Raw genomic sequence first — 22,233 nt, forward strand, 5'->3', positions numbered from 1 at the left:
GCTGTGTGGAGGAAGAGAGGTTGATTTGCTTCAGTGGAAGTGGCAAAACGTGTCCTTGCTGAGAAAGTTCGAAGTGGAGGCACTAGCGAGTGAAGTTCCACTGAGAATTTACTGTGGAAATGAACAAACAAAAGGTATGAACAAACTATATTATCTGTTTGAACTTGTCAACACCATGGCCATGGCCAGTATTGACAAGTTCAAACAATGGCAGATCAGGTAAAAATGTCGGCACTACCTGAAGTTATTAACAAATTACATCTTCGTGATCACTTATGCAGAAATCACTTAGAAACTAATAAAAGTGTTGACAAGTTCAAACAGAGCAGGTAAAAATGTCGGCACTACCTCAGGTTATGAACAAATTATGGCTGCGTGATCGCTTGTGCAGGGAGCATGTAAAATCGTTGACAAGTTCAAACAGTGACAGAGCAGGTAACAATGACGGTACTTCCTGAGGGTATAAACAGGTTATGTCTGCGTGATCGCTTGTGCAGGGAGCATGTAAAATCGTTGACAAGTTCAAACAGTGACAGAGCAGGTAACAATGACGGTAGTTCCTGGGGGTATAAACAGGTTGTGTCTGCGTGATCGCTTGTGCAGAGAGCATATCCAACTAACAACAGTGTTGACAAGTTCAAACAGTGACAGGAAGGTCATGACCGTTACAGACCAGATAAAAATGTTGGCACTACCTGAAGTTATGAAGAAATTATCTTTGCGTGATCGCTTGTGCAGAGACCATGTCCAATTGTTGACAACTTAATGTGAACATGATCGTCAGGACATCACGCTGCATGATATTTTTCTGGGAAAGCGTGGGCTCTACGCGTCTACCACCTTTGACTAACATCCTGTGTCTCTGCTATATAAGACGGCTCTCGCCTGGTCTACTCATTTCGACCGTCAGCCTCGCGGCGATTTGTCTTCCAGCCACCGACAAGCACGAGTGACCTGACGCCGCGTCTGGGCACTACTACAGCGGTAAGTGGAAACTTTGATTATTTTTCATTATTCTTTCGGTTACTTTTACTGTATTTGATACATCCTATCAATTTTACTTAATTACTGCCCTTCTTCTGCCCAAATATATTTTAGACGGCAGGCCTTCTGTCTTCTACCAAAGAGAAGTGTACAAATGGCTTACTGAATGCAACTGTGCGTCTAACAGCATATCTCATACATACAATCACTTTAATTTGCGGGACTGGATCTGACTTAATACAGCATGGTTGGCCCCTTCTGCATTGATTATCACTGTTTTCAAGTGTTTCTTGAAGTCGACGCGGAAAGTTGAAGATGTCTTTGTCTCAAAAAGTCGTTTTACAAAGTTGTAACACAGATCGACGTCGGACGTCTAGTGTGAACAGGCCCAGTTTGCGTCTGTGTTCTTATCAGGGCCAAGTATTATCCGACACGCTCTTTCTCGGGGTAGTCCGAATCCTTGCCCTGTGCGCCGGGGCGACTACTTCATATGCTGGTCTGTAGCACGCCAGTAGTAATGCAAAAGAGGTCAAACTTCGTAGTTGTCGCAGTAGGTTGAACGGTTTGGGTTGCCCCCCTTTTTTGCGTCACTCTCATGTAGTTCCGACAATTCGCGCAAACTAGTTAATGAGGAGATATGTTCAGGTCCGGCGGCCTCTCTACTTTGATTTTGCGAAACTTGTTGTAGATGTAGACAAAACCTTGGGTGAACTTCGTCCACAGGTGTATCAGAGAGAAAAGCGGGTATATATAGGTCTGGTCGTTCCAGGAAGCTCGTTATTTTACGGTATTGTTTCGTGCTCAAAACTCAAACATACATAGGCCGGGGGAGACCAAAAATAATAACTCCATTTGCTTCATTTTCTGCTCAGGTTTCTCGAAGATGTCGTCCCAGAAGCTGTTCCCAAACGGAGAGGCAGCTCCGGACGTTTCTGTAGGCCGCCACGGAGGAAACCGGCGGATCTACGGGATCTCCATGGCGCTGTCCGGGGTCGCGGTTGTGGTGAGTTTCGTCACCCTGGTGTTCATGATGCGGGAGATAGCCTCCATCCGGGATCAACAAATGGCGTTCCAGACAGATCTGCGCGAAGAACTGCAAACCTACGTGAGGGACCAGGTGCTCCTGACGCTGTTCAAGCAAGACAAGGAGGCTGAGGACAAGGTGAGGATGATTTTATTTTACATCAAGCCTTAAAGACCACATGGCACCGAGAACACTAAACTACAACAGTTCACGAAAATAGTCAAACGTGATAGGTACATGTATTCTTCAAAATTACAACGACAAAAAAAAAGCAAAGACGTTTGAACCAGAAACTACGTACACTGTTCTGATGTTGGGGCCAGTTAATTCAATTTTTTCTGTCGCCTTAATTCAATTAGATTTTCTGGCAATGACGTCACAGTGAGCATGACGTCCGATCGAGGTTGTGGAGCATTATTAGTTGTTCTCGGTAACGGAAAGACAGTTGCCTTGTTAACAGACCGCGCCGATCAGCCCCGAGGCCCCACCTGACGACGTGCGCTCAACTGAAGATCACAGCGCCACATTGGGGAAAAGTACGGAGGTGCACCGCAGATCCAAGAGGGACACGTTGGACAATGAGCTTGAAGGTACAGTGTGTTCTGTAAATAAAGTTTGCAATGTTATGCCTGCCTGTGTGTGTCTGCCTGGATATTTGTATGCGAGTGTGTGTTTGTATAATATTATGTGTGTATGTATGTATGTATGTATGTGTGTGTGTGTGTGTGTGTGTGTGTGTGTGTGTGCGCGCGCGCGCGAGCGATGACTATGTATTAGTTTCTGTGTGCATGCAGTACTACCCATTGATACCCATCAGGATTTATTCAAATGCTCCCAGACAATATGGCTACATACTAACTGGCGGCCGTTTGTTATTTGTAAATTAGAACTAGAACACGAAAAGCGGTTCTTATTTCCCGGACCGCCCGGACCGCCCGGTCCAAAAGGACACAACGGGAACCCCGGGAGGAACGGGTCACCCGGACCACGAGGCCCGGCTGGTCTGCAGGGCCCGGTCGGCCCACCCGGAGACCCAGGGAGGAACGGGACAGACGGACAACAAGGCCTGCCCGGTCCGAAAGGCCCGCCTGGAGACCCAGGGGCAGACGGAGCGGACGGACTACAAGGCCCGCCCGGAGACCCAGGGACAGACGGGGCGGACGGACAACAAGGCCCGCCCGGTCCAAAGGGTCCGGTCGGTCCACCCGGACCTCCTGGACAGGTAAATATACAATTAAAATTTTCAAAGTAACAAACAAATGCTCCGTGTAATGCACCACTTTATACCAACAGAGTCATTGCATATCTGCTAAGTATATATATAGAGTAGTGAGGACTAATACTCCAGCCAATTTGGCCAAACACTGCAGTCATCCCTTATTCCACATATTCCAACTGATGCACGAAAGGCCTTGTGTTCAGGTCACGTTATTGTTAAGACATTGGATGCTGTGAACAGCTTTTACTTATTTTATTTTGTATTTGCTCCTGCCCTGGTTCTTTCCTGCCCGGTCCCCTTTACCCTGGATGCCAAACTAGTATCGGGCCGTTAGCCTTTTTCCTTCGGCAGCCGAGAACCCTTCGCCCGCCTGCCTAAATTACCGCTACGGAGGAGTTTAGCCCGATCAGCCAAACTCCCCCCGGGCTAGACTCCCCCGTAGCGGTAATTTACACCAGCGGGCGAAGGGCTTTTGCGGCCCGGACAGCGAGTTTGGATTCCAGGGTAGGTCCCATTACGACTTTTTCCTGACACCACGTGCACATTTATACGTGCCGCCTTGTTACAGTGTAGCTGTCCAGACCCTCCATATGCATCCACAGACTGTGCTGCATATAAAGCCGCCGGACGCACGACTAGTGGAGTCTACACACTTGGCTCACCCCTGTCCGGTGTAACGGTCTACTGTGACATGGATACAGCAGGTAGAAATTCAGTCCGTCATATACACAGGGCACTGACGTTGTTATTCTCTGTTGGTTACGGGGTTAGGCAGCAGTACGATTAAGGTTTGAGATCACCTTTCCAAACCGGGGCCCGGCCGGGCTGTTTCGATTAACGAAAAATCAACAACTTGTATCAATAATATACATAAATAGCTCCTATTATTGATTATTTTCAACTTTTTGTGCTTTGTTGTCTTTTATATTTTTTATTCATACTTTTCGTTCACGGCCGGACCCCGTTTAGGAAATGTGACCTCAGCATGGCATCACACAAGGCATGTTGTGCACATTTGTCTTCCTCAAAGACCAACCAATAGACCGGTTTGCTGCCTAATTCGGCCCAAACTTGCAAACACATTACACTGAAACGTAGGAAGGCAAAAGTCTGAACACTTAGTATGGGCAAACCGCTATTTTGATGGGACAACCACATCGGGTCCGCCTCTTGTGCAAATACATGTACCGTCTGCATGTGGTGCCATTGCGCTAAACTCTTCAAGTAATGATCGATGCTTATAATTATTTTCCCACAGGAGGAGGCTGGACCGTGATCCAACGGAGGTTCGACGGGTCGGTTCCCTTCAACCGGACCTGGGAGGAGTACAAGCACGGGTTTGGGAACAAGAACGGGGAATACTGGCTTGGGAACGAGAACATCCACCTCCTGACTACTCAGACGAACTACAAGCTCAGGATTGACATGCAGGGATGGGATGGACGATGGTGCTACGCGGAATACGACACATTTAGGTTAGTATTGATCATTAGCATGATCTACTTTTATTCATTTCTTAACTTAAATTACATGTATTTTACATTTGAAATTTCTATTCGTCGCCTTTTTGGAATGGAATGTATCATCCATAGTATTGCAATCCACAAAGGCCACAAATGTGTGGAAACACAGTCACGTACACACAGACAGACCCAAAACGATACCTCCACTTTTTCATGGAGGTAACACGGCAAAAAACAGAACAAAATACTTCTTGGAGGTATGTGGTCTATTAACTCCTTTGTTTACAAAAGGGGGGATGTATGAGTACGGCAGATTGTTGTTCGTAACTAATATTGTGTGGTTTGGTGTTCCCATCCAGGGTGTCCGGTGAGTCAGACGGGTACCGGCTGCAAATTTCTGGGTACTCAGGCAACGCGGGAGACTCCATGACTAGTGGCAGGGCTTCCAACAACGGGGAGAAGTTCTCCACTCTGGACAGGGACAACGACCCTGACCACCGCCCTGGCCGCCACTGTTCTCAACTGCGCTCAGGCGGAGGCTGGTGGTTCAAGGGTTGCGGCTTCTCCTCCCTCAACGGCCGCTACCTGGGCAACTGTGACAACTCCTGCCAAGGCACAAAAGGTCTGCTGTGGTTCCACTTTCAGCGCAAGTGGCGTTACTCGCTGAAGTCTGTGGCCATGAAAATCAGGCCATTAAAAGTGCATTGGCTCTACTAAAATCTGACCACACCCAGTTATCCACAATCATCTGCGGTCTGTAATGCTGATGATAAGTAACGCTCTCTATTGCAGGTTATTAGGCGACACTGCCTTTATTTTATGGATGACATCCTATGAAGACCCCCAAAAGAGTGCGCGCGGGCGAATAAAAAAAATTCCGGCCAAAAATAAAAATGCTATTAAACCACAGGAATACAAAGCTGGTATTGTGAATTTGCGGCAGTAAACAGCTACGTATGTATGCCGACACATGTATATGCTGGCCGTTTCAACTTTGCGGATTTTATTGATCGGCACTGTACGTATTTACTGCGTTCTTGAGTCGTGGAGCTTCGGCAGCCTGGGTATCGTCCTCCAGAGTTACCACCGACTCTGCATTGTCGCTAACTACCTGAGGCCTAGAGCCAGGACAGAGCCACTGAGGACTTCTTTTTTTTTTTTTGAGAACAGGCGAAAATCAATGCGCGCGCGAATGTCATCCATAAAATTAAGTCAGTGTGGCCTTATGTAACATTTTTTGCACCAAAAATTGAAATCAGGCTTTTCGTCCAAAATCTTCACTTGACTGTAATTTACTTCTACTTTTCAACATGTTTGTGTAATTATCTCACATGTCTGACATTTATGGTTGGCAATAAAACACCGCACAGAAGCTTAAAGTGCACTCATTTTGTGGCACCACCACAAAATACCAAAATGTAAACGCACTCCTAAGGCGTCATATTTTCAAATTGGCACTTACACTGAATGGCAGTTACTTGCAATAGAATATCTACTAGTTGATTCAACTTATTTTGTAAAGAAATGACAAGGAAAATTCCTTTTTGTATCGTCCTAATGTTACATAACGTAGCTTTAATAAGTCGATAGTGCAGATTTACCTGTAACTACATCAGATTCTATCGGACTTACTACCAATTTTCAATTTAAGCTGCTGTATTAACTCCACTTCGATTCAGCTTTCAGTTAACACAATTGTTTATCCCCAGAGCACATTTTAAAAATCTAGTAACCATGACATGTGTTGAAGACCATCATAAAGAGTAATCTTGATGTTATTTTAGTTCTGTACTGAATTTGGTTAGAAACAAAAAGTTTAACTGGCGTGTGTTTCAACTGCATAATAAAATCTTTGCCATGCAACTTAAAGAGTCGCTTGTTATCATTTTGTTACGTAATTTGTTAAATTGTGAAAACTGGGACATTCTTGACATAGTTTCCTGCCAACTATCACAACATCCAATTCTCACCAAACAACCTGAAAAATTAAAGATTTGAATCGTTTTGATTCAGATATAAGGAATGAAATACATGTATATCACTGCATCAAAGTAAAAGATAAAAGTCCTATAAATGCTACAATAGGAGCAATGAAGTTAACATACCCGGTTGGTTTACAATTCAAACAGTGGACACAACTTTTTGTCAAACCATTCCTTTGAAAGATGGAAAAACTACATACTACTAAGAAGATGGAGCTTTCTTCAAAGCTTTCAGCCAAAATATGATCATTTTGAAGTTGATTCAGAACCTGAATCTTTTTTTCTTGCAAATAAAAAAAATTAAGGAGGGCGAATCCGTGAACCAACAAATCAAATTGGTGTGGCCTTATGTATATGACACTCCTTTATAGGAGTCCTTGTTATGTTCAGCTGGTTCTCCTAGTTCTTTGATGTGATAATTCTGTCAGACGTGATAATTCTGTCAGTTCATTTAGCCATGCTGAAACAAATAGGATCGAGAAGAAACCGGGATGCTGGGAATCGAACCTGCACCGAACCCCGGGCTGCTAGCTTACGACACCAGCTAGTGCGCTAACGACTATTCCAAAGGTCCGGACCCATTGGAAAGGATCAGTTAGTGGTGCTTGAACCCCACTGTTAAAATGCTGAAGAAAAGCGACAAAAACACAGATGAACTGGTCAACTTTATTTGGTAACGTGCTTCCAACAGTTCTATGACTATCCCTTGAAGTTACGTGTCATGGTCGACTTGAGCAGCAAGTGAAGCGTCCTATTATATTAGTCGTTAGGAATGTACAGAAAAATCAACTCTAAGTTTCAGGCTTTGTGTCTATGTCTGTGACTTAAAAAAGCAGCAAAAATCAACTTTTTAGTTTTTTTTTTACACATCTTTTCAACTGATGGCCTCTAACATTAACAGATACTAAGGCCACACCAATTTAATTTCTTGGTTAAAGGATTTTTCTAGAAAAATAATGGAGCGGGCGGGCGAAAAAAAATAAAAATAAAAACAGGCCTAGTCATCGAATTATGGCCCAAAATGGTACGATAGGAGCCATGAAGTCAACACACCAGGCTGGTTCAAAATTTAAACAGCGTTTTGAACTTTTAATGATACCATTGCATTGAAAGATGTAATAACTGTAACAACTAGGGTGAAAAGGTCTGTTTTCAACTGTTCAGGGCAAAAAAATGAGCATTTTGCAGTTGGTATTGGATTTTTATTTTTATTTGCAAATCAGAAAAAAATGAAGCGTCGAATCCGTTAACCAAGAAATTAAATTGGTGTGGCCTAGATGTGTTTTTTTTGTGTGGAGTTTTAACAGTATACAACTTTTTGTTTTCTTCATGGTAGTTGCAGCATATTAAACTGAAGGGTGAGGTTTACACTTAATTACACTTAGTCTAATGAATGCATGTAAGCTTGGAGTAGACACACAGTGTTACAGATACACAGTCTTACCTGAAAGTCTTATGTCACAACAGTACTGTTACTGTTACTAACAGTACTAACTACATGTAGTTGGTAGATAGACCCAAATTTGCATATTAGTATTTCATCTTTTAAACAATAAAATTTGAGAAGATTTTGAACATTTTGGAGAAGTACACATAATCTTTACCCCCCTCAAAACAAATCTCATAGTGAAATGTACAAGAAAACAGTCTCATTGTAAACAGTTTATCTAGTAGACATTAAATACTGATTCAGAAGTAGTAGTTAATAATATACTTCACATATGAGAATAAATCTACAATACACTGGGACAGGTGACCATTTTGACCATTCACATCTTTCAAAATGACAATCAGCATTAGCAATGGAATGTTCCGAGTTTAAACACCGACTGTTTAGTTACAAGGATTATGCAAAAAATCATATTAATATTTTACCTCTTGATATGATTTGAATCATAAATCATATTTTTTTAAGCAGTTACATGACAGCACTTCTTGCAAGGGAGCATGAACACCAAACAAGAAAGTGGAGATTTCAAGACTTCCAGGATGTATGCAAAACTTAGACCAAACAAATTTAATTTGTTGGTTCTCGGATTATTTGGAAAAAATATGAAGCGACAGGGCAATTGCAAAAAAGATAAAAACAGGTCTGGGCATCCTATTATAGCCCTAAGTGCTATGATAATGATAGGAGCCATGAAGTCAACACAAAAGTCTGGGTTAACATTTAGACAATGAATTTTGAACTTTAATCGAACCATTGCATTGATAGATGGAAAAACTGTAATAACTAAGGAAGAAAAGGACTTTCCTCAACTGTTGGGGGCAACATATGAGCATTTTTGAGTTGATTCAGAACCAGATTATTATTATTTTTTTTGTGCAAATCAGAAAAAAATGAAGAGGCGAATCTGAGAACCAACAAATTAAATTGGTGTGGACTTACATTGTAAGCCCCTGACACATGTACACATTCACGAATTCAGCCTCCCAAACGCTACCCAAACACCCACTGACCACGGTATAGAGGGTCGGCGCCGAATATTTCAAAATGTTTCAAACATTTGTAAGGTGTTCAGGAGGTACTAGTATGATCATAGTTGGCTGATTTCTGACTGTAATTCAGCAAAACACCAGACAACCATTTGGGAGTAAGTCAGCATGGTTTGGGGCGTGTTCATGGATCAAATTTAACTCCAATTTAACTCAGATTCGTTTCGATTTGTTTAGAAAGATACACCAGCCAACCTGTTCATCTGATGTTTGGGAATGAATCCGAGGGAAGTTCGTGAATGTGTGACAGGGACTTTTGCTTCCTGAATTCCCCCCATGTCCACCCCTAATTCCTGCTGGCTCACGGCCAGATTCTGAGAACTTTCAATTTGCCTGTCAATATTTCTCTCACCCACGTGCTTTCAACCTACTCTGTCTCAGACAAACAGATACACAAACCCACAGCTCTGCCACCCAAAACAATACTTCTATACCCGGAAGTTCAGGCTTCATCATCTGAACGCTGTTATAATATTGCCTCTTTCAAATGGACAAGGTATTGGCAGGGTAGGTCATTTACTGCATGACTTTTTGAAGAAACTACATTTTGAAGAAAATACTAACGGAAATCATCTAACAACACTCACAGTCTCACAATAAGTGTATCACAATGTGCATATCTGGCATCTACAATTACTTAATTATACATTATTAACAAAGCTACATAATCTTTTACAAAATTTCTTGAAAAAAAAACTGTTCCACATGCATTCTAATTACTGATTATCTCAGTCTATACATCTAAGCCAGACAATATGATAATCATTTTTTATATTTTCTTAATATTCATTTCTTATTAAGGCTTCCTTTAGACAGGGCACATGTACATGTACATAACATTTCTTACTGGACCACAATGCCACTAAGTTCTGTGCACTTGTAAATATCTACTAAGTTCACTTTCCTTGTCAAATGTACAACAGATTCAAGATAAAATCTACTATTAGGCCAGACCGACTTAATTTTATGGATGACATCCTCTGAAGACCCCTAAACTAGTGCGCGCGGGCGAATACAAAAAAATTCCGGCCAAAAATAAAAATGCTACTAAACCACAGGAATTGCTGGTATTGTGAATTTGCGGCAGTACTTAGCGACATATCTGATAAGCCAGCACATGCTGGCTTTTTGCGGAATTTATGAATCGGCACTGTACGTATGTACGGAGTTCTTGAGTCGTGGAGCTTCGGTAGCCTGGGTGCCCGGCTCCTTATTGTTGCTAACTACATGTACCATGGACAACCCAGGCCTAGAGCCAAGCCAGAGCCTCGGTGGACGTGATCTTTCTTTCTTTTCTTTTTTTTTTAAACAGGCGAAAATCAATGCGCGCGCAGATGTCATCCATAAAATTAAGTCCATGTGGCCTTACTACCCTTAGCCTAATTCAATTGTCAAAAATAAGTTCCACCGTGCAGTCGAGTGAAGCAGGTTTTTCCGATGTCCCGATGATTTGTTACCATCACGTCATCTAAAGGCACAGCCTCTTCAATCATCAGATTCATACCTGCAAACAAGAGAGGGCCGTTTTGTAATACTAATAGCCTCCTGTGCAGGCTCCGGGGTGGGTGATTTTGATACAGCATTTTGAAGTGTTTTTAACACGTTATTTTAATAGCCGGCTATCCTACAACCAGCTGCCGAGAGAAGGTTCCATTCCACTAGTGGGCGGAATGGAACCTTCTATGGATGGCTGGCTAATAAAAGAATGCGTTAAAAACCCTTAAAAATGCTGTATCAAAATTCCCACCTGCCCCGGAGCCTGCACAGGAGGCTATGTTTTTTGTAGTCATTTTTGGAACATCCCAAGTGTTTGAATCTCTGATGGAGGGGGCAGAAGAGGGGGGGAATGGAAAAATAGGTAGAAAGAGATGGATGGAGAATTATTTACTCTGGTCTGACAAAAGGTCCATTAAGAGAAATAATTATTTGCGGGGATCACTTGAAACAGAAAAGAAAAAGTTTGGTTTGCTTACTGCCTGAGACGTCTTCTTAAGTCCTTAATCTGGTCGTTCTTTTGAGTCAGCATCTTCTTCATGTTCTTATAAGCACCTGTCTCCTGGAACTTCTTGTCCAACTCCTTAAATACACAAGAGAAGGAAAACAAAATGTTCAGCCATTTACATGTATCTATTGTATCTATCTAATCTAGTATCTATATATCTATTGTATCTATCTCTATCTATCTCTATCTATCCATATCTATATATCTATATAACATAATATACATCTATAACTTAATAGAACTTGTCCTGGAAGCATTTGAATGCATAATGCTATGTCTAAAACTCTTAGCAACCAATGATGAATGTAAAATCTAAAATTACATACTATTAGTTACAGCTTTAAGCATCATAGACTGAACATTAACCAATAGGGTTAATGTACAAAGATCTCACCTTCTCTGCCATTTCCAGATGCTCCTGTACCTCTAACAGTTTGTGCTTTGTGCTGATTAAATCTCCCTCTAAACTCTTAGCCTCCAACGTTTTAGCATCCAGGCCCTGCAGACAGGGAACACAAAATGTTGTCATGAGAGCAGGCACATACACATTTACACACATCAAAAGCAATGTTCTGTATCTGTATCTGCATAGCCGTAACACACCAGCTTTGCAGGCATGCGGCACGGCGGCACCTTGATACATGTACATTATACCAAATGACTTGCTACTATTTGCACATTTTTAAACAACTCAAATCAAAGCTTTCTAGAGATGTTGTTTTTCAGTTTCATGTTAAGCTTAGGCCATGTTGATTTGATTATATGGATGACATCCTCCGTGAGCCCCAAAACTGATGCGCGCGTGCGAATAAAAAAAAAGTTTTGCAAAAAAAAAAGTTCATTTCATTATGAAATCTACGTGGTCATGAGGGTTGAGCAAATGGCACAGAATATGGTTTGCCGAATAATCTAGTCTTCAAGTTTATTTCTTTACAATTTCGTCTTTTTTCGTTTGATTTTGGCATTCTACGACATTGGTAGTTTTTATTAATTTTTTTGTTTAAACTTATGGTATATTTTTGCTCATTTTGCAACTGTTTTGTACGATTTACAGTATGGTTGAAAACTTTTTTTTTTTTGGAAACGGCCGAAAATTAATGCGCACGCGGATGTCGTCCATATAATCAAATCAACATGGCCTTATTGTAAAAATAAAGATGCTGGGAAAACTGCAGACAAACAGATTGTTCATTGTGCTATAATATTGTCAATGCCCTCAGTGGCAGAGCCATTAGAATAGTACTGCTGAGTTGAAAATATTAAAAATTACAAAGACCTAACGTCGCCAGTGCGCTTTTTAACACCGCCCTTGTTTCATTCAACTTTGCAGGAGTTCAAACTTCCAGTAACTTCCTCACCTGTGACATCTCCATCTTCACCTTTGCCATCTGTGCTTCCAGGTCAGAGAAGTCTCCAGAGTTATCAGATTTTTGTGTCCTTGCCTGGCCAAGAGCATCCTAAAAGACAAAAAAAGATATAACAATGGACACTGTCTTTCATTTAAACTTCACAACCTAAACATTGGTCAATGGAGGTTAGATATCAAGGTACATGTAATGAGATACACAAGGAAATTGTTACTGAAGCAACTGGATAGATTTTGAAAACTGTTAGACATCAGGGCTCGAAATTAACATTGTCCCAGTGTCAAATGACACTAAATTTTCAGCTCGGGACAATTCAAATTACGTTTCGGGACAATTTCGGGGCAATTGGAAAATTCTGAGACCGTCCACGTCATTTAGGAACGCGATCTACAAATCATGCTGCAGACTGCCGGCAGCCCATAATACTCTGACAAACATTTAAATTTGACCAATGAGGGATTCCAAATATCGGGGAGGGGGGCCTGCCATGATATTATCATGTATTTCCCTACATTTACTAATAATTAAGTGGACTTCAAGTTGTACAAAGTCAGTTGTTGATGTTTTCTTATTTCTAGTCATAAACTTATTTCCTGAAGAGCAGGCTGGGACAGTCTATCTTCAGTTCGGGACAATTAAAATAAACATTCGGGACAATTCTGGGACAGTAGTAAAAAAAGTTAATTTCGAGGCCTGGACATTTAAAATAGCCTGTATCAGTAACTGATAAAAAGTATTGGATGATACTTAAAATGTCTGACAGCTTTCAAAATCTATCCAGTTGCTTCTGTATCATTTTGTATCAGATCTGTATAATATTATATTATAGCCGGTATAATTGCCCTTCAGCGTAAAAATATTAATTAATAACACACCAGCTTGGCAGGCACTAAATTATGCCAAATGACCTGTTACACCCAATCTTTGCACATTTAATTGTAAGAGTTAAAGTTTAAAGCTTCCTAGTGATGATGCCCTAACCGTGCTTGCAAATTGGTGGCAAGGAGTTTAACTCTACGATAGTTCTGGAAAAGTTTTTGAACACCTCAATTCTTGGTTGATATCTCTGATATTTAAAAGCATGACTGTTTCTTGTTCTTTTCTGGGCTGGTATCAGATACTTAGTGGTCAGTACGTCCACAGCTTTCTCTTTTGGATGCAGATTCAATACAAACATGTATTAAGGCCACACCAATTTAATTTGTTGGTCTCGGATTCGCCTCTTCTGATTTGCAAAAAAACAAAGATTCTGGTTCGGAATCAACTCAAAAATGCTCATATTTTGCCGCCAACAGTTCTGGAAAGTCCTTTTCTTCCTACTTGTTACAGTTTTTCCATCTATCAATGCAGTTGTTTGATTAAGACTAATAAGAGTTCAAAATTCATTATTTAGATATAGATCAAGCCTTTATGTTGACTTTATGGCTCCTTTCGTAGCATTAGACCTGTTTTTCTTTTTGCCCTGTTGCTTCATATTTTTTCTGGAAAAATCAAAGAACCAACAAATTAAATTGGTGTTGCCTAATACTAATAACTTTTCAAAAGCCATGAATATTCCCCGTAGATGTCATTGATAATGTTCACCTGTGTCTGACTCAGCTCATCTTCTAGTCTTGTCTTATCCTTCAGCACACCTGTGGCTCTTTGTTCCACTGACTTCATCCGTTCCCTCAGCTTTTCATTCTCTTCTTTCAAACGCTCGATTTCCTGGAAAAAGAAAAGAAAAGAAAATGTCCTATCAAGGGATATTTAATGCACAATAAAATCAACATAAAGCCACAGCAAGCAAATTTTATGGATGACATCCTCCGCAGACTCCAAATCTAATGCGAGAGGGCGAAAAAAGAACAAGACGGGCCGAAAAAAACAAGGTTCCTACAATTTGACATTTTGACTCAATCATTGTACAAATGGTTTTGATTCAGTGGGAACATCACATATACACAGCCAACATCACATATCACTGCATCACAGTAATTATAAGAAACAAAACATTATATCAGAGCCTTGTCTGTCTCCTCTCTTCATAGTTATCTGTCATCCACCTTCCGGCATGGCAACAGACACCTTAGCCCATTTTCGGCATGTTGACCACTGTCAGAAGGCAACAAATTTCTTCTTTTTTTTTCAAAAATTAATGCGCGCCCTGATGTCATCCATAAAAATTACTTGCTGTGGCCTAACACAGAATTTTTGCAACAGTAACATCAAAACCAACATGTTTTTCTTAACCCTTGTCCTGCTGGTGTTTTTACACAATATTTTTCAGGAATTTGATGTCTTAATCAGGTCATAGACCCCTGACTTTTTTTTTGCCCTAGGGCCTGCAGTGGCATAGCTATTTCCACATTTGTTGCATTTCATTGCAGTATGATGCGTTCCATGCGAAATACCCCCAAATCGTACATTTTACAAGGTGCTCTATGGATGGTACTGTACCAGTAAATGCAACCCAACAATTGTTTGGCACCACAGGACTAGGGTTAAAAGTTTGAACAAAACATAATGTACTTGGAAATATTCCAGTCAATGGGTAACAGATTAACCTATGACCTTTACCATCAGGAAGTAAAACATTTACCATCAGGAAGGACCTCTGAACTTTGACCCTACCATATGTAGCAGTGCTGCCCCTCCTCCTTCATTCAGGGGTTCCAGTTTGGAGGCTTTGGAGTCAAACGATGGCTTTGTGTTCTATAAACATAAACATACATTATTAATATTTTAATATGTACTAATCACTTTTCAAATTTACAAAGCCACAATAAAGTTAACCTATAATCAGCAATTCAAAAGCTGTTTTCTTTAAATTCCTGTTTCTTTTTCCTCCTTTAATTTCTAGATGACTGCAGACTAAGGATAAAACATTTTTTGTTTTTTTAATTTTTTCCACAGCAAAAATGTTTTCACTAGTCTATAAAAAAAACATCCAAGAGACGTACCGCTGCCTTGCCAGCAAATTCCTTTTCTTCCAGCTCCATGATCTGCTCTAATAATTCTCTGAAAGAAATACACAGAGCAGCATTAAGTCAGCATATCATCTAAAACATGTTTCTTGAAACCGTGACGAAGGCCGCCACCGACTACCCCCCCATATACAACACACATGTACATTTGTCCAGTCACATGACCTGTGCTGACCTTGTAACCTCTGGGTCACGTGACTGCCCTTGTCGGTAGCTGAAGAAAGATGGTGGATGCCGTCTGAAAGATTCTACGCTTTACAGAACTTTGTCGTGCATACCAGTTTAATCCTTCCTTTTACTATTTTTCTTATAATAAAATTGTTATAATTAATCTGTTGTGGCAGTGAATTATACATCGATGTATAATATATAGAGATCAGTAATCCTCCCTCTAGACCAAATTAATTAGTTTGAATCCTGATGCAGCTATTGGTTGTCCACCTTGATTTACAGGCTACTGGTACGGATTGTAGAACTGACATCAAGCTGACATATCTCATGATCAGTCCATATATCAGAATCCACTATTCAAATTGATAGGAATAAAAGACAGTAACGGTATACCCTGATTTATGTCCTACCTGGGCCGCGATTGCGTTCGATACGGGTGTTCTGGCCCATGTGATAACTAGCGGTACAGCCCGGGGGTTCTTAATGCGTACGGCCCGGGGCTTTCAAATGTTCCATAGAACGATTCGAACGTGTTTCGCCCTAACCGCGTGCAACACTTCCGAAAATTCGAACACAAAATTCGGACGTTGGAATTGATGTTGGTGCTTTGTTTTGGGTTTAGGGACACCAAATGTTCGCCCATTTCGCATTAAAAGGCGTGTTTTCTTGGGTGGGTATGACATAAATAAAATACAACATGGTGTATTCCGCATCACCCTCGGTCCCAGCCCTCCCGCGGATCGGATCCGGCGAGGGTCGGGCTGGTACCTCGGGCAATACGGAATACACCGTGTTGTATTCTATATAAACGTGAAGCTTCTCACATACACAGCTTAGAATTTCAGCATATAAGTACTGAGGTCCTAGATGATATTAGCTAGAAGCAGGATACTGGTTATTGAATAATACAAGCAAACAAAAGATGGCTCCGCACCTGAGGTGTCGCCAAAAAAACCCCTAACTCACCTGTTCTCCAGGTCAGATATGTCAGCCTGCAGCTTGAGGTGCCATTTCTTCTCCCGGCTAAAGAGATACAAGCAAAACAAAAGATGGCTCCCCCCTGAGGTGTTGCCAAAAAACCCTAACTCACCTGTTCTCCAGGTCAGATATGTCAGCCTGCAGCTTGAGGTGCCATTTCTCTGCCTGGCTGAAGAGTTGCCGTAGCAACAGGACGTTGGTGTGCGCCGTGTTGATCAGTTCTGACTCCACCTCACTGCGAACCACGGTCTCTAACCCGTCCATCATCTGGATAACTTCATCCAGCGTAAAGGTGTCGTCTGTCAATCTGGAGAGAGGAAAGAAATGAGACTTAAATCAACAACTTGAAAGACTAACATTTGCAAATCAGATGCATAGTGTTTACCTTCGCACATGGTCTACTCTGTAAATTATTACTCAAACACGTTGGTCATACAGGAGTCTAAATCCCTCCTGCTATAAAATTGCAACATTATGTAACCCAACACTAGTTACCATGGTGACAGACATCTGGTTCAGGTCATTGACCTTATTGGTTTGGAGCAGTAGAGGAAACTTTAATTAGGAAAAACAACAAAGATTGTACATCAAACTTTTGGTGAGTATTTTGGATCTTCGGGCTCACAGACCTACAAGAAGTGTTAAGGAGGAGACTGTATGATTTTAGGAGTGCGCTGGGTCCCCTTCGGGTGACCTTTCTACCAATCAGCTGTCAAAATCACCTCCCACCCAACACGAAACTGAGAGCAACAGACAGATGTAACCAAACCCATAATGGCTTGCCACCCAAAACTATACATCCATACCTGGAAGTAACGAACATGTATTACCAGGAATTTTAGGCTGTACATTCTACTATATTACAAGAAAATGGGTTATCAACTTTAGGCTGAGTAAAAAAATGATGTGTTTCCTGTTTCAGTTCTGAAAAAAATAGGGTGGTTGGTAGGTAGGGATTATCTTTTTTTTTTCTCTCTCTTTTTTAGCAATTTCTAATGATCCAACCAATTGTATACAACGTTTTATCCTTCAGGTGTCAGATCATCCAGGAGCTAGAAAAGGTTGATCAGTTCGAAAAATTAATGTCACTTGCAGGGGTCCTCACACACACAAAAATAGTCTAGGGGTCAGTAGAGAAAAAATAAACACAACAATTTTTTCCAGGGTCTTGACCTTCCATTTATATCGACTAGAACAATACAGTAATTAGACTCCTACATTTACTGTGCAGGTTGCAAATGGAATGTATATGTATTCACTGCAAATGCAATAGCAAGGCCATACATGTAGAATAGAATGCAAAGTCATAAAATTAAAACTGAAGAACATTGGCTTTGACAAACAGCTATTGCAGAACAGGGTGGGAACCTTGCCAGGTATTGTTGTCTCTGAGCCTGTATCTTTGAATATTTAATGATAAGGAAACAGTCATGTGCAATATTATTGACCAAGTCAGTAGGACCATGTGTTGAATGTATAACAGGCTATTTATTATGTATGACTGACTATTCTCTCCAAGCCTGAAGTAATAAAATACCTACATTGTAAATGTACATTGTAGTATTATAGAGGTATAAGTATCAGTACAAAGGTTAAGAGCATTTTCAACCTGTGTTTACATGTACAAGGTTTGTGGTACTGTACTGGTACCCAGTACCAGAATGCAGCACTAAATATCTAGTACAGGGCTGAAAATACTGGGTGCATGTGCACCTTAGTGCACCCAAAATTGGAGCTGTGCACCCAATTTTTTTTCTGTGGGTCAGTGCACAGGTGCACCCAAATATTTTTGTAGGAATTTTTAACATTAGAAATGTATAATAGTATACAGGATATTCTTGATCTCTAAGTGTCTCTAAAAATAATAAAATCTTTGTTGTATTTGTAGTACTTGTAGATTTTGAAGTTAGCTCTCATTTTAGACTCAAGCTCAGAAGAGGAGCAGTATTAGGTTTTGTTTCATACTGTGCACCCCCAAAAATTTTTGTGCACCTAATTTTTTTAGGTTGGGTGCACCAGTGCACCTATTGCTAAAAATGAATTTTGAGCCCTGAGTATATGCTTCAATATATAATAATGTTATTCTCCAGGGCTCAAAATACTGGTTGCATGTGTACCTTGTTAAATGTAGTACATTTGTATACAGCATATTCTTATTACATCCAAGTGAAAAATAACAATCATTGTTATAGTACTTTTCTTTACTTTCTTTAATTAGTTTTTGCCAACATTCAACTTATTTTATCTTAAATGGTGCGCCTAAAATAGTTTTGTGCACCCAATTTTTTTTAGGTTGTTTGCACCAATTTCAAGCCCAGTGTTCTATCAGATTCTTGTGACCTTACCGGCTGTCTTTCAGGTCCTCGAAGCACAAGTCCACAGACTTCAGACATTGCCCTCGCTTGTAGCGTGCAAATCGCATGTAGTTAACCACATTGCCCTGGTGGTGGTCATTCAGTCCCAGCTCCGCCTAAAGAATAAAAAAACAAAACATTTTACGACTTTAGAAAAACATGATTTTTTTAAAAAGCTGTGATATGAGTATCTTGAACAACAGAACAAGTTCAACTGATATGAATGAATTTTTACATTCATGACCTTATTCTAAGTTTTAGTTGCAGGAATGGATGATATCTTTCCAAGATGAACATGTACCAATGACATGCTGTTAGTCCTGCAATGTAACAATGTTAGTCAAGAAATGTCTGCAAAATGCTATGTTCATGCACAGGGCTGGTCCAGATGAAAAAGAAGTTAAAAAAAATATATACCACATGTATCAAATTAACAGCTATGCAGAGCTATGCAGGTTCAGTAAATCTTGCTGTATAACGTTGTTAGGGTTTTATATTATCGATGCTACGCTCACGAAAGTTATAAGATTATCCTTTGTATTCAAAAAACATCATTGTTTAGTATGGCTATGATAAACAGTAAACATGCAATGCCATAAGAACACACTCCTTGCCTTTTATAAATTGTGTGTATATATGGAAAGAGAGGGAAAAATATCACTCTGCAAACTGTTCAACTTTTTTTGAAACAGTTTAGAAGTGGGCCTTCATAGCAGATATAGTAGTCCATTTTTCTTGAAATATTTTAAACAAAAATATGAGGATGTTTTAGGAAATGAGAAGCAAGGAGTCTATTTTATTTTCTTCTGGAATAGCCCTGTTACACCTAGGAAAATAAATGTTGTGTTTCCTGTTTCAGTCCTGAAAAAATTATGGTCTGTAGGTAGGGATTATATTTCTTTCTTCTGTTTTTTTTTAGACTTTGGTGATATTTAAATAGTGATCCAACATATACAATACAGTTTAACTGAGTAAAACTTGCATGAGAACATTTCTATTTTCAATGTCATTGGAAAACTGACTGTACAAATTGTTTCATCACTCAGGTGTCAGATCATGGAGCTAGAAAAAGTTGAAGAGCTTTAAAAATTTATATCCCTTTTACGTTTTAGCAGTCTACACACAAAAAATGAGGGTCAGCAGTTTTTTTCTAGGGTTGGCAGTTTTTGTAGGGTCGGTCGGGAAACAGGAAACACAACATTTTTTTCCTAGGGCTTTTTTTTATTTAACAACTTATTGAGACACCAAGCATGCCCCTTGGCTCCTCTTTCTTAGCTAAGTGAGGGAAGAATCTGTTGTAGACTCACAAGACTCCCTGAAAACTGTCTTCTGTCCTGTAGGAGAAGTCAGACATTCAGTACATGTGAAGAGGGAAGTGGTAAAGTAGAGATCAAGTGCAAGATAAGGCCACACCAATTTAATTTGTTGGTTCTCGGATTTTTTCAGAAAAAATATGAAGTGACAGGGCGAAAAAGAATAAAAATAAAAACAGGTCCAGGCATCCTATTATAGCCCCAAATGCAGGCACCATTAAGTCAACACAAAAGGCTGGGTTACCGGTAATATTTAAACAATGAATTTTGAACTTTTAATCAAACCACTGCATTGATAGATGGAAAAACTCAACAACTAGTAAGAAAAGGACTTTCCTCAACTGTTGGGGGCAAAAGAGGAGCATATTTGAGTTGATTCAGAACCAGAATCTTTTTTTTTTTTTTTTGCAAATCAGAAAAAAATGAAGAGGCGAATCCGAGAACCAACAAATTAAATTGGTGTGGCCTTAAAGTAATGAACAACACTAAGAGTGCAGATAACTTTTTCTTAAGACTTCAAGTGTGACTGAATGAGGCACTTATGTTATCTTAGGGCTTCAGACTGAATGGGCTCAGTGGGAAAAAAAACATGCACGAAGTTAACATTTTAATTTTTCGTACACAATAGATATCGATGAGGGACACACAAAAAACACATCTACCCAAACACAGCCCTTGTTTTGTCACATATCAATGTGAACAAGAGAACAGTATTTTCAAAACCAGTGTCTTTGTTATGTTGTGTTTTGTGTAATCAGAAAGAAACATGAAGAGGCATTCTCTGACTGAGTCTGAGAGAACTGTCCACAATACCAGTGATCACTGTTTTTGTTTACATCACATACATGTACATGCAAATTACTTGAAGACATGCAAATTATTGGCAGGCAAATCAGCCAACCGTCACCTGTTTTTTGCCTACCACTCGCTGCACATGTATACTTTTACACATACATTTTCATTCACTTACGTTTACATAAGTTTGAAATATCAACATGATTTTAGTTCAATTATGACTGGCGAAATTCAACATTCTCAATTTAAAATTTAATCACTGCCATGTTCAAAATACTGCAAATTCATAAATTCTATTGCTAGATAGTATGTACGATTTATTATCCTTAAATTTACAAAACACTGTAAGAATTACTTTTCTGTGTATGACATATATTTCAAGCAAAGCTACAGTTTGAAGAAAGGAGTTTGAAAGGATGTTGGTGGGAGTGGCTATATATGGTAGATGGAATTTCCAAAAAGGTGAGAAAATCAACCTCTTCCAACATCCAAATGCAAAGAACAGAAATTGACACATGTCAAATTTTGTGACAAAACTACCACAAACTACCATGTCTCTGATGGTGTAGTGGTTACTATGGCAACACATGTTACCATGGTAACATCAACAGGTGGTTGGTAAAAATACTCATGAGCTTGTGACTAGCCTTTATGTCTATGGCTATCGTTAGGGAAAATAAACCATTGCAAGTATGTACTGTAGGTGTTTTTTTTTAGAAGGAGGGGGGGGGGGTATCACAGATAACGTGTAACGTATATGTATATATACCAGGTAAGGTGAGATCTTTAGAAGTTCGGGAAGTTGGGAAGCGAAATGGGGAGCTACCAGTCAAAAACGCGGCTGGCTAGGTTAAACAAGTTCTTCATAATCTACTAAAAATGCAATGTTTGTCAGAAAATGCTCACCATATTGCCGGAAGTCTCGCTAAGACACCCAGACGATGCAAAAGTGCAGAACGGAATATCGAAATGTGAGAAAATTCGACGGGATGTACCACGCATGCGCGCCACTCACGATCCCCGGATGAAGGGTCAAAGGTAACGTCATGAGATTTTGATAACTTTTCTTCATCATTGCTTGATTAGATTTGAGAAAATTAGGATTATTATAAATCAACA

The 22,233-nt window shown here is 40.1% G+C and overlaps 2 protein-coding genes across 3 annotated transcripts; one reads left to right on the forward strand and one right to left on the reverse strand.

Moving 5' to 3' along the window:
* Positions 1-767: 767 nt before the first annotated feature.
* Positions 768-5,537, forward strand: LOC109470413 (ficolin-2-like). Its single transcript, XM_019769354.1, has 7 exons — positions 768-984; positions 1,857-2,146; positions 2,469-2,598; positions 2,896-3,230; positions 3,796-3,931; positions 4,486-4,702; positions 5,050-5,537. Exons 2-7 carry the CDS (start codon positions 1,868-1,870, stop codon positions 5,405-5,407), a joined length of 1,455 nt encoding a protein of 484 aa, XP_019624913.1. The 5' UTR covers positions 768-984; positions 1,857-1,867; the 3' UTR covers positions 5,408-5,537.
* A 4,944-nt stretch (positions 5,538-10,481) lies between these two features.
* On the reverse strand, positions 10,482-22,133 carry LOC109470416 (leucine zipper transcription factor-like protein 1). 2 transcript variants are annotated; one of them, XM_019769357.1, is made up of 11 exons: positions 22,021-22,133; positions 20,314-20,340; positions 18,998-19,122; positions 16,765-16,959; positions 15,480-15,537; positions 15,151-15,231; positions 14,122-14,244; positions 12,529-12,627; positions 11,565-11,669; positions 11,142-11,245; positions 10,482-10,672 (listed from the first exon to the last, which is right to left on the reverse strand). In XM_019769357.1, the coding sequence occupies exons 1-11, from the start codon at positions 22,114-22,116 to the stop codon at positions 10,654-10,656; spliced, it is 1,032 nt and encodes a 343-aa protein (XP_019624916.1). In that variant the 5' UTR covers positions 22,117-22,133; the 3' UTR covers positions 10,482-10,653. The 2 variants fall into 2 exon arrangements, with proteins under 2 accessions (XP_019624916.1, XP_019624917.1); XM_019769358.1 differs by lacking the exon at positions 20,314-20,340.
* Positions 22,134-22,233: the final 100 nt, after the last annotated feature.

This window comes from Branchiostoma belcheri, unplaced genomic scaffold, assembly GCF_001625305.1.
Source record: "Branchiostoma belcheri isolate BF01 breed outbred unplaced genomic scaffold, Haploidv18h27 scaffold223, whole genome shotgun sequence".
In the NCBI taxonomy this organism is placed as follows: Eukaryota; Metazoa; Chordata; class Leptocardii; order Amphioxiformes; family Branchiostomatidae; genus Branchiostoma; species Branchiostoma belcheri.